Source organism: Phocoena sinus, chromosome 10 (genome assembly GCF_008692025.1).
Source record: "Phocoena sinus isolate mPhoSin1 chromosome 10, mPhoSin1.pri, whole genome shotgun sequence".
NCBI lineage: Eukaryota > Metazoa > Chordata > Mammalia > Artiodactyla > Phocoenidae > Phocoena > Phocoena sinus.
This window is the reverse complement of record NC_045772.1, coordinates 88,334,648-88,347,960: the sequence shown is the minus strand read 5'-3', so window position 1 is coordinate 88,347,960 and position 13,313 is coordinate 88,334,648. Positions and strand designations below refer to the sequence as shown.

Below are 13,313 nucleotides of genomic sequence, written 5' to 3'. Positions count from 1 at the left end.
CATCGGCGGGCGGACTCTCAACCACCGCGCCACCAGGGAAGCCCCTGGGTACCATTTTTTCCCTCTTCTTCACCTCAGAGATACAGCCTCCCAGTCTATTTAACTCTACCGCTTAGTGCCCACCGAGTCCACAAAGTTCACCCTGGCTCCAGTCTCCCTGCCATAAGCCTTTATCATCTCCTCCCTGCAGACGGTGTCACCCTTATGCACTAACAGAAGCATCTTTCAGAAACACACAGGGGATCGTGTGACTCCTGAGATTTCAATCTTTTCCTACTCACTTTGGATTGTAGGACAAAGTCCAAGTTCCTTGTAATTTGGCTTTGCCTACCTCTGTAGCCTTGTCACTCACTGCTCTCCCATGTAAACTGCTCACCACAGCCCCTCCCAACAAAGTATCCATACTGGACATTCTCAATCAAAATTTCATGACTTAAAATAATGGTTGAGTTCTGTGAAATAAAACTTAATGCGACCTGAGGCATATAACCCTTTTTAAATATGTTAAATATGTTGAAATTGTACTAGAATATAGTTTTTGTAAACATCATTGATCAATTTTGACACCTTAAAAGTGAATATAACTTGTTTAAACACTTCATCTATGTGAATCATAAGAACTTACCTCTCAACTTTGAAAGTTTTCGGGCTTGTGACTCCCCAATAGAGTTACTTTCATTAAATTGTTGATACAGTCTTGAATGGTGAAAACTTCTGAACTTCTCAATTTTAGTATAAATAACAAGATCAGATAGGGCCGTAGCTATTTTTAACTTTGCGGTGAAAAAAAAAGGCAATAATTTCATATTTGCACTCATCATTTGAAAAATTATTTTTTCAATAAAGAAAATACGCTTTCAAATCAATGATTTTAGTCTTTTCATAAGATTATATCCTCAAAAACTATTTGGATTGGGTCAATGTGAATATGTTCTATTATGACAACATTTAATGTCAATTATGAGACAACCTAAACCTAAAATCCCAATTAATGTAATAAGTATTGAGGATGGCAATTATTTCTATTTCCTTTATCCCAAAGGTCTTAGTTTAGTATCATGAATTCTACAAATTCAAGAATTTTAGTCATGAGTAAATATATTTCCAATGTGATCTAACATTTTGGAATAACTTCTGTTGTATAGTACTCTATTGCTCTTCTCTAGCCCAGTATCTATACCCTTTGCACTTCTGTTAGCCCCTTCCAAAGTGTTCTTCTTTTTTTTTTTTGGAAAACACTTCTTGCGCATGCTCAATCCATGTGCGTAAGTGTCGGTAACATGGACTGGGCCTGGCTAACCAGAGCTCTGCATTCCCCACAGTAAGTGGCTCAAGGATGCGTACAGCTTGGATCATAGCCAATGTGCAAAAAGAATCTGCTTGGTCAGCTGAGAGATAGATAGGCCTTCCATTGGATTTGAATCTGAAAGCATGTAAAACTGAAGCTTGGCAAAGGCTTGCACCAATATAGGAAAAGTAGGGCCAAAGTTGGAGAAAGAAATTTCTGTAGACTTTGTTTGATACACTTCAACCAAGTCATTCCTGAAATTAGAATCCCTTTCCCTAAACTTTTCATTTCTGTGGACCAACTGAATTAATTCACATTTTACTTAAACCAGCTGAATTAGTTTTGTATCCCTTGCAACCGTGTATACCTTCCTTTGTCATGCTAACTTGTATACTTAAAATACTATATAATATAAATAGTGCTTTTCTTGTCTCTGACAGTATGATCGCCTTCAGAGCAGATACACCATCTTTTGTACACTGCACAGTGTCTAATACATAAGAAGGCATAATATTTGTTAGCTGTAGAGAAAAAAATAATCACAAACAGCTAATACAGGAAGAGATGACTTCTAAAACTTCTTGTCCACTGCTAGTTTTTTCCAAACAAATTTAAAATAACAGACTGAAGTTATTATAAGTAGGAAAAAGATGTTTCCTCCAAAATGTTTTAAAACTACTCAACAAAACAATAAGACAACTTTTCAATCACTTGTAAGGCTTTCGCAAAGCCTCATCTCACCTTTTTCTTGAAGAGTGGAATTCCGACTGCCCCTTTTGACTCTGCCTCCTTTTCCAAATCATCTTGAAAAGCATCCGATGGTTCTGGTCCTTTGGCCTCATTTTCCTCCTCCTCTTGCTCTGCCTCCTCTTCTTCTTCACATTCCTCTACCTGACCATGCTTATCAGAACCTCTCCTTTCACGGGTTTCCCTTAAAGTTCCTATTTTCTTGTTTCTAACTAATATTTTGAATTTTAATGCCTACAGAAACAATTTGAAAGAAAGATACAATTACACATGCACAGGTAAATTTGCACTTGTCATTGTCATCGAAAAGTCTTTCATCATATTTTCAATTTGCCCACAGTAGTAAGATATGTAAAAGCTCCATCTTTTTTCCATATTCCAAAAAACCTAATAGAAACGAGTGATATTATTGTATTGACCAAAATTCACCAAAAAATACACCTGTAATGATTGGGGCTTTCTTTTCTTTTCTAGTTCTTCTACATTCCATAAATTATTACTATGCACAAATTTGAAATACATGAAAATTATATATATATAATTTTCTATAGATTATTATTAAAATTATATAATTTTATATAAATTATTATTTATATAATTATATATATACATATTTTCAATGTTACAGAAGTTAGAATGTTATAACTTCTGGTAGTGAATGCTTCAGGTCATCACTCTCTTATCCAACATTAAAATTATTATGTGAGATCAGGTATATAAAAATGCCTATTATAATATTTGACATCTAGTAAAGACTAAATTTAAGCTAAAGATTTATAAATCTTCACATTTCAACTGTATTGCATACGAGCATCGTCAACTTAATATTTCCTGCCCATCAAAACTAGGAGCATGGCAAAATTCACCATCTGGGTCACTCATTCTAAATCCAAAGCCTTCTGGTTCCTTTCTTTCACTTACTTATTTCTGCCCTTTTCAAATATTCATTAATTTAACAAACATACTTAGTAAGTGCCTGGTACTTTGTATATAATGTTACTGGGATCTACCCTATGAAGAAAAATTCTTTTCTTTTTTTATTATAATGTTTTTATGTATGTATTTATTTATTTATTTTTGGCTGTGTTGGGTCTTAGTTGTGACACGCGGGATCATTGTTGCAGCATGCGGGACCTATGGTTGCGGCAGACGGGCTTCTCTCTAGCTGTGGGCTCTGCAGTTGTGGTGCATGGGCTCCAGAGCACGTGGGCTCTGTAGTTTGTGGCACGCAGGCTCTCTAGTTGAGGCGCACAGGCTCAGTAGTTGTAGCACATGGGCTTAGCTGTCCCGCGGCATGTGGGATCTTACCACTGGACCACCAGGGAAGTCCCTAAAGTTCTTTTCTTTGAGGAGCTCTGATTGCCCTTCTCTTTGTCATCCTCAGGTACCCACTCAAATTATTCCATCATCTTGGGTCTCCTCTCTTTTACCATGACCCTCGTGTTACTAATACAGAGTTTACCAAAGTGCACTCTGCAACCACAAGTGTCAAAAGCATCACCTGGGGTGCTTGTTAAAGGAAAAGGTTTCTGCATCTACTTCAAAATTAGAGAACCAGAATCTTGAATTGTGGGACAGAATTATGTCTCTTTAACAAGTCTCCAGGCAATTCTTTTGTATACTGAGGGCTAAGCACAGCATGAGAAAATGACTTTATCTCTAATTTCTCATTTACTCATTGGAAAGCATCTCCTTACTTTAGTGTGGAAGCAAAAGCTTTAATGGAAATTATATATCTGAGTACTAAAAAACAGACTTATAAATAATAAGGAGGAATTCTATTCCTAGAAAACTGAAATTATTATTATAATTTCCTGAATTAGACCATGACTCTCAGATTTAATCTCTGATGATGTGTTTACAGCACTCTGCACAAGTTGTTTAATATTTCTTTTCTGTCATAATTGAACACATTTAGCCTGTGAGCATTCTCAGCAGGTGAAAGAGTCACAGTTTGTCCATTTGTTCAGTTTATTTTTCTCTGTCTTAATTCTATCGTGAGTCCTATACCTCTTGTCCTTAGTGTCGTAACACTTTCATCTTTAAATTTTCTACTCATCTAAATAAAATAAAGAAAAATATAAAGGCGGATATTCAAATATTACAAATATATACTATATCTACCAAAATGATGACATGTCAAAATTAAACTATTGGTTAGGGGTGTCAAAAAAGAAAAAAGTTCATTTATCACCTGATAAAATTTGGGTTGAGGAGAATGGACCAGCAGAGGAAACTGAAGAGTGGCCAGAGAGGAATGAGGAAAGCCTGAAGAATGTGGTGTTACAGAAGGAAGTGTTTCACGGAAAGGAAGGAGGCATCCATAGTGCTGAATGTTGTCAAGGCAACAAGTCAGAGGAAGGCTGAAATAGGTCCGTTAGAATTTACTGGTAGTGGGTACTTCTATGGTGGTCCAGTGGTAAAGAATCCGCCTTTCAATGCAGGGGACATAGGTTCAATCCCTGGTTGGGAAACTGAGATCCCACATGACGCGGGGCAACTAAGTGCCACAGCTACAGAGCCCATGTGACCTGGAGCCTGCACTCCACAACTACAGAAGCCCATGTGCGCCAGTGAAAGACCCCACAAGCCTCAACAAAGATCTCACGTGCTGCAATTAAGACCCGATGCAGCCAAAAAAAAAAAAAAAAAAGATAAAGAAAATAAATATTAAAAAAAAAGAATTTACTGGTAGGAAAGTGATGAGCACACTGAAATACTTACTTGGTGCACATGGAAGAGAAAGCCTGATTAGGTAGGTTGTGAGGAGACAAGGAAATGAAAATTTGGGTTCAGAAAGGAAATAATAAAATAAAAAGATAGCTGGAGTAGAAACTGCAATCCTGAGGGTAGGGTGTGGGTGCTTTTTTTAAACCAAATACTTGAGTATGCTCAACTGAAGATGGTAAGACATCTGTAGAGACAGGGACATTGAAAAGAGCAGATAAAAAAAGGGGGAACCTGCCACCCAGATGCTGAGGTATTGGGCATGAATTCTATTTACAGCCTAGATCTTTGCCTCTTTCTTAGCCTTTGGCCTGTAAAACATACCAAATTCCTGTGGTCTAATATTAACTGACTTGAAATTTTGGACACATGGGATATAACGCACAATTAAAATGTGAATTTTTAGGTGTATCTCTATATATTCTCTTTATCAAAATGTACTCACCTACATGCTCACGGGACTATTTCCTCGGAAACACATTGCAAAGATACACCTCTATAAATAATCAAAACTAAGCATTTGTCATTGATCTCTAGCCCAGTTTCATGGGCCAATACAATAGTAGCATGTTTTTTTCTCTTTTTCTTAACCTGAGCTTCTCAGACAAAGTGTTACCTCTGGTGAAGGTAATTTGTCTGGAAAATCATCAAGAGTATCAGAAAGCAAGGCGTCGCCAAAAGTAGACTGCAAATTGTCTGCCATCACTTCTTGTTGAGAAGGGGAGCAGTGATTTTCTAAAGAGAGCACCACTGGGTAGTCAGATGTCTAAAAAATTAACCATTACTACAGTTATTAATCAAAACTCCTCAATAACTTTAATGCAATTTATAGAAGCACTTAATTTTAAAACATTTCTAATGTTCAGTACCTTCGCAAAATTATTACGTTTTCTTTAAACTGAAAATAGTTTTGAGTCTGACAAAACAGGGAACATTAAATCTGTATAAAAAGGAAAATTATTACTATTTGCATTAGAAGTATAGGAAAAAAAACTGAAGCACCCAACAGTTGGTACTTGTTTAAATAAATTATGGCATATCCTTTTAAAGGAATGATATAACTCTGTCACAAAAGAGGTAGAGCTATATATACTCTACAGAAAGTTATCTATGATCTAGTCTTATGAAGAAAAACAAGTTGCCAAAGAGTGAGATTCTACATTTTTTTTAAAACTACATATATATGTTTAGATATTTTTAGGAAAAACTTTAACCCTGGTAAGTTAAAAAAAGGTTAATTTTCTACTTTTTCAATTTTAAATTCTATAATCAAAACTCATTGCTTTATAATTAAAAACAAAGATAAAGGTATTTCCAATCTTTAATAATAAAGAGTATCTAGTAAGTAAAAGTGACTCTACAAAGATATTTTCTGCCCTTAGTCACCATTGTAACTTTTAAATTTGTCACAAAATAGTGAACAGCACTCCTTTTGGGATCTTATTCAAAATTATTTTCTTTATTTTGTTTCCACATATAATTATCAGGACACAAATTTACCAATTTAGAATAGTAAGAAAAGGAATTGCAAGGTCTGCTGCATTATTACAGACCTTTGATATATATGTCATATGTTACATATATCACATATAATACTATGCCTTATTAATGTATGAGTATATTAATTTCTTATGGCTGTTGTAACAAATTGTCATAAACTTGGTCACATGAAACAACAGATATTCATCTTTTAATAATTCTGGAGGCCAAGATTTTGAAATCAGTTTCACTGGTTAAAATGAAATCAGTTTCACTGGCTAAAATTTCAGCAGCTCTAGGGGAAATCTGTTCTTTGCCTTTTCCAGCTGCTGGTGGTTGCCAGCGTTCCTTGGCTTGTGGCCACATCACTCCAATCTCTGCCCCTCATCTTCACATTGCCTCCTCTTCTGTGTGTATTAAATCTCCCTCTACCTCCCACTAATAAGGATACATATGATGGCATTTAGGGCCCACCCAGATAATTCAGGATAATCTCTCATCTCAAGATTCTTAACTTCATCACACCTGCAAAGACCCTTTTTCCAAATAAAGTAACATTTATAATTTCCAGGAATTAGAACCTAATATCTTTGGGGTTCAGCCTAAAAAATGACCTCGTAAATACCCATGTACGTATATATTGACTCAGTCTAATATTAAGAGAATAGTGTAAAATTCTTTTCCCAAATATAATAAGTGATTTTGAGACTAGGCAAAGTGAAGGCCTAGCAAATGGATTTCTTGATTAGGCCCTGACTTCACTCACTGGGAAGAACTCATTTTTTTTTTTTTGTCTTCTGTGGTCTTTGGCTCCACCCTCTGGGAAGATCCTCTGGCGTTATCCTCCTTGTTCATATCTAAAGCATGTGCTGAGGAGTTGGCTTTCCTTAAAGCCAAGCCACTTTGCAGCTCACTTCCTGACCAAGCGTTGTTTTAAGGTTCACCTAACAAGTCAGAGTTATGTTTGGTTTAGTTTTTAGCAATACAACTTCCTCAAAAACTTCAGTTTCATATGTTTGTTTCTAGTAAGTCACATGTGTCAGTAACTATATCCAAAGTTCTTTCCAAGCCACAGTTATCAAGTCTATTTTATTTCATTGTTCTCTCTTCCCCAAATTAATGGTGACTATATTGAGCAAAAAGTTCAACCTTTGATCTAATCTTTCCTGCAAAACTGTGTCACGTTATCCAACTGAGAAGTCTCATTGAGTCTGTTGCTCAAGGCCTTTTTTTTCCATCGCTTACTCTTTGGAGTCTTAGAAGCTGTAGGGGTTTGTCCATCCTTGCAAGTCATTTTAAGATTGTCTCTATTTCCTTTTATTCCCTCAGTTACCCACCCTGAATGAAGTGAGAGAGTTTGCTACTCAAATATTTGGGAAGAGTATTTCAGACGAAGGGAATAGCAAGTGCAAACGCTTTGAGATATGTCTGAAAAAGGGTAAGGAGGCCAGAATGGTCACAAGAACAAGGGAGAGGTCAGAGAGGTAATGGAAAACAGGATATGTAGGGCCTTGGGAGTCAAGGTATGGACCTTAGCTTCTATTTTGAGTGGGACTGAAGGGTTTGAAAAGTGGAATGACATGACTTGACTTACCAAAAAGTCACTCTGGCTGATATATTGAGATGAAACCACAGGGGAGGAGGGAGAGAAGCAGGAACCCTGGATAAGAAGCCATTGTAATCATCCAAGTGAGAGGTGATGGTAGTTGACCAGTACAGTGACAGTGAGAATGGGGAAATTCAGTGTATATTTTGAAAGTAGAGTCAAGAGGATTTGCTGAAGGACTTATTGAGGGGTTAGAGAGAAAAGAAGGGACTGTTAACGTTGACAATGATTTAGGCCGAACACATAAAAGTTAACATTAACTGAGATGGGAAGGACCACGGGAAAAGTGGGACTAGGAAAAAGAGGAATATTATCTGGAGCTCAAGTCTAAACATGTTAATTATACCTATTAAATATGCAAGTGGAAATGTCAAATCGGAAGTTGTCTATATTGGTGTAAAATTCAAGGGAGAAGTTTGGATAGAGATATAAATTTAGAAATCATCAGAAATTAGTTGTTTAAGAGAATTAATGCCATATATCAAGGTTTTATACTAAGATAAATTTTTAAATATTTTATATTTATTTTGTGAATATTTAGTATTTTATACTCTATTTCTAATAAATAATGGAGCAATTGATTTAACTGTGTGATTTTAAGTTATGCTTATGTTTACAGATAATACATTGACTTATTTAGGAGTACTTTAGGTTTTTCAAATTTGTAAGTTTAATTTATTAGATATACATTAAGTACTCAGTAAAATTTTGTTAATTAAATCTCTTCAATTGCACTATGGTTGAAGTACTTAAGAAAGAAATCACATATACTAAGTTTAAAAAAACAATTTAAAATGTCGGAAGGTACTGAATTAGCCAAACTTGTCAATGGAATCAAGTATTATTCAGAATTCAATGACTGTTAAAACCGGCTCAATTTATAGAGGAGGATTTTTAAGCTGAATTAAGAAGCTCTAGAAAGAATTAAATCTTTGAATCTGTAACAATTCATTTAACAATAATTTTGAAATCCAAAGTAAACTTCTAAACATTCTTTTCTGTATAAGTAGCTGACATCATAGTAGAAAAAATGCCAAAAGTTGAGATAATACATTTTTGACATTTGTGTCTTGAAAGTAAAATATTCAAATTTTGGTAAAATATTTACTATTACATAGGCCAGTGTTTCTCAAACCGTTCTGGCCATTAACTCATGGTAAGAAATATAATTTATATTATGACACAATACACATGTGTACACACATAAATAAACACACACAATATATATTATATAATTAAACAAAAAGTTCCATGAAACTCAAGGGGGAAAAGCATGGGGGGGGGGGGTGGGATGAACTGGGAGATCGGGATTGACATATATACACTAATGTGCATAAAATAGATAATAAGAATCTGCTGTATACAAAATTTTTTTAATTTTTTTAAAAAGTTCCATGAAACCACATGTACCTTACTACTTGAGATTAACTTTGATAAATCTACCTTTAATGATATACTACATGGATTTCACTGCCAACTAATGGATCATAACCCACAATTGGAAATACTGCTGATCTAAACTAAGGTCAAGCATTATAGGATTTTGAAACAAGTAAATTATCTTATGTTTACATAACTGTAATTTAACAAAGATATGCACGTACTATGAATGCGTATTTGTGTATCGCTCGGATAACAGTTTTAAACAGAAGCTTGCTGGTGAATGTATAACCATGGTATACAACAGGTTCATTTTGTGATCCATCCCAGCAGTCAATTTCCAGACAACGGCATCCTTTCACAAGGGCACTAGTAAAATTTAAACAAAATAAATGGTCATTCCTAGATCATGGTTTATACCTTTAACAAAATACTACATGAATTTCATTCCCTACTAATAGATCAAAACCCTCTACAGTTTTGTGGGAAAAAAATTTTTCATGGAGGACAACCTAAATAATACTGATTCTTGCTACATCTCTAGATAGGTTTAATTACATCCTTAGATCAAGCCAACCTTTACCAAGCTGCTTATTTTAACTACACGGTTTGGTCCCCGGCAAAAATGTTTTGAGTGGATTGCACTGTGTCATGCCAACCCTTTTACTCAGAAGCATGTAAAAGAAAGTTGTCTCTCCCCCAGCGGTGGTGTGGAGGGCACTTTTCACTGTCTCACACGGAGTGAAATGAATGAATAATGACATGGGAACGAATAATGAAAATTTGTCTCTCACTCAGGAAAGAAATTCTCCACTTAAATAAGTTTAAGGGGCTTTTTGTGGATTAAAATATTTAATGCAGTTAATATTAGTTTTCCTCTTTTAAAGAGGAAGAAACTGAGACACAAAAATGTTATATCTATCATATAATTAACAAACGAGAGAAAGGGAGGAAAGATTAGCACCAGCAACTTAAATATTAATAGGTAAACATTGCATTACATCACCTCTCATAAGCAGAGAAATTTTGAAAGACTTGCATTTTGAGTGTATCTTCCACAGGTGTGTAAGGAAATAGAGGAAGAAATACAATTAAACTTAACTTTAAATTTTCACATGGGTGGAACACTTTCTTGGAATTCAAAAGTAATTTTCTGTATTTCTAAGTCAACCTGTTTAAAATGTGTAGTTTCTCTCTTTAAAAAATTAATATAATGAGGTATGAATAGAAATTTCTGTAATAAAAGTAGAGCTATGAATGGGGCAATCTTTACAGGATTCTAAACAGATATATTTCTGAGTTTGTGGATTTATGTATTTACTTAAACTGGAGAAGCAATATTAATTTCTAAGTTTGATGTTATCATGGGACTATAAGATATCTTTTCTATGATTTTTCCTAACTAATATCACCCAATCACATAGCTTTGAATATCACCTATATACCAATGGCTTCCAATCCTATTTTTCCAGTCTGGATACTTCTTCTAAATCCCAGACACATACACTCAACTGACTATCTGACCTAGCCCGTTGATAACTAATTGATATCTCAAACTGAACATGGCCATCACAGAACTTTTGCTTTTGCCTCACAACCTACAATGGCCTCCTCTCTCAGGCTTTACCACCTCTGTCCATAATGTCATCATATCCTAGGTTATCAGGTCCAAAATCCTGATACTCTCTTTCCCTCATACCTCTCTTCAAATCACCGGGTGAATCACCTTGTTGGCTCTGCCTCCTTAAAATATTTCAAATTCAGCCCTCTATCTCAGCTGCTGCCTCATGAATTCACCATCTAAATGATCGTCATCACCTGGACTGCTACAATGTCTTCCCAAAGCATCTTCTACCTCCACTCTTGCACCATCAGTCTTTCCTCCACAGTAAAAAGTAAATCAAATTATGATATTATCCCAAGGAAATTCCCTCCAATGGCTTCCCAATGCAACTAGAATAAATCCATTCTCCTTTCCATGGTCTCTAAGACCCTCCTGTCTACCTCCTCAAGCTCACCTCCCTTCATTCTCCATTTATTTGTTTCCACCCACACTTGCTGTCTTTCTCTCATGTGAACATGCCAAGCACTGATTATTTCTTCTACTTAGCATGCCCTTCCACTAGACCTGAAACTTCCTCTTTATCGTCACTCAGACCACAACTATATCCTCTTGAGAAGCCTTTCCTGACCCTTCAATTAAAATAACACCCTTCACCCCACAATTACCTTAGTTCATCTTCTCCATATGAACCAGTCCCTGGAAATATCGATTTGTTTACCTGCTTATTAGCTGCCTGTGCTCATGAACAAATGAGTGTAGCAACTTTGAAAATCTTGCTCACCACTGTATCTTCAGCTGACTGACTAAACTGAAGCTGAAACTAAACTGGTATTAACAGTATGACACATTGTAGAACGCAAAATTAATGGTGCAGCGTAGACTGCCTTTAATCTATGTAAATCGTCTGACATATAAGTATATATATTATCTATAAATGCCACATTATATAATGTATGTGTTGGTTTTCCTTATAGCACTGAGATGTCTGAGAATTAATTTTAACCATATTATTTTAGAAACCCCAGATGTTCTGATTAGCTAAATAAGATTTTTAAAGTCTTCTTCACATATTTTCCTATACGAAGTATCCAAATTGCTCAGGAAACTTCCAAGGGCCAATAACCGGGGAGAGGAGGTTGGCAGACAGGATTAGAAGTGAAGTATATGATAATAATATATTGAATAAATTATACAACCACCCAAAGACTGGATATCCAAGATATGCACGAATCAAAATTCCTCTTCCCTATGTGTTTTTATAACATGCATAGCCTTCTTTTACTGTGAATTATTACCTACTGAGGTAGACACCACCAGGAACTTTCAAACATCTTTAAAATATAATGGATTTAAAAATCAAAATACCTTACATATCCCCAAAGGTCACTTGGTCCCACTAATTGGTCAGATATCAAGTACGTATTATGTGAACTTGAAATAAAATAATCACTCAGTGGATGAGTCATATCTTGATAAACACTTTCATACTTATTATTAAATAGTAGACATTCAGACGAATCCATGTATCTTGTAAAACCTTCAAATGACATCTGGTGTGCTTGTTTAACTATGAAAATAAATAAAAAGAATGCAGAAATATCAGTAGTATATAAATTACATCTCACTTTAAAACTTAGTAGCAGAGTTTGTTTCTAGAATATTCATTTAGAATTAATATTAATACTATTTTTAATGTTTCTTTGGAAGCAAATTTTTCTAAGGTTCTTATATTTAGTTCTTTTGTATCAACATTCAAGTAGATTATATATTATTTAATCTCTGATTTTTAATATTTTAAAAGTACATACAAGAAAAGTACATATGTCATAGATCCATTCATTTCCACAAGCTGAACATCTACGTAACCAGCACCAAGGTGAAAGAACAGAGCAGCACCCCAGAAGGCCGCCTCCTGCTAACTTTCTAGTCTTCCTCCACCCACACCCCACCCCCAAGTGTATTCAATGGTCTGGCTTCTAGCAGCATAGATTCCATTTTCCCTGGTTTTTGTGTTTTATATAAATGGACTCACACAATATGTATTTTTTTGTGACCGGTTTATTTTGCTTGACATTGTTTATAAGATTTATTCTTGTAGATGCACACAGTTAGACATTTTTTATTCCCATTTGTATATAGCTTTCTATTGTGTGAGTACACCACAATTTGTTTATCAATTCTATTCTTGCATGTTTCTGTTGGGTGCATGCCTATAAATGCAATTGCTGAGTCATTTGCATATTACCATCTTTAGCAAATGATCTCTGAACTTGTATACTCAGTATCATATAAATCAAAATTATCTATTTAAGCAGAACACTGACTCTGGAATGAGACAGCTTGGGTTAAATCCATTTATTTGTTATATGAGGAGCCTGTTAATTAACTTCTCCCTATCTTTGGAATGGTGGTACAGTAAGTCCCCTACATACAAATCTTCAAGTTGCGACTTTCAAAGATGCAAACTTGCATTTGCATGTCCAATCACATAAGTTAGTTCACGTGTCTGGCGTACACTGTCA

The 13,313-nt window shown here is 35.2% G+C and overlaps 1 protein-coding gene across 1 annotated transcript in view; it reads right to left on the bottom strand.

Annotated features, from left to right (window-relative positions):
- Positions 1–13,313, bottom strand: part of PLCZ1 (phospholipase C zeta 1) — a 42,986-nt gene that overhangs the window by 14,597 nt on the left and 15,076 nt on the right. Inside the window, exons 4-8 of the mRNA XM_032646972.1 lie at positions 12,157–12,358; positions 9,452–9,596; positions 5,379–5,528; positions 2,030–2,269; positions 626–773 (exon numbers count right to left, since the gene is read on the bottom strand). Of these exons, the coding sequence (XP_032502863.1) occupies positions 626–773; positions 2,030–2,269; positions 5,379–5,528; positions 9,452–9,596; positions 12,157–12,358 (885 nt within the window). The remainder of the gene's footprint in view (positions 1–625; positions 774–2,029; positions 2,270–5,378; positions 5,529–9,451; positions 9,597–12,156; positions 12,359–13,313) is intronic.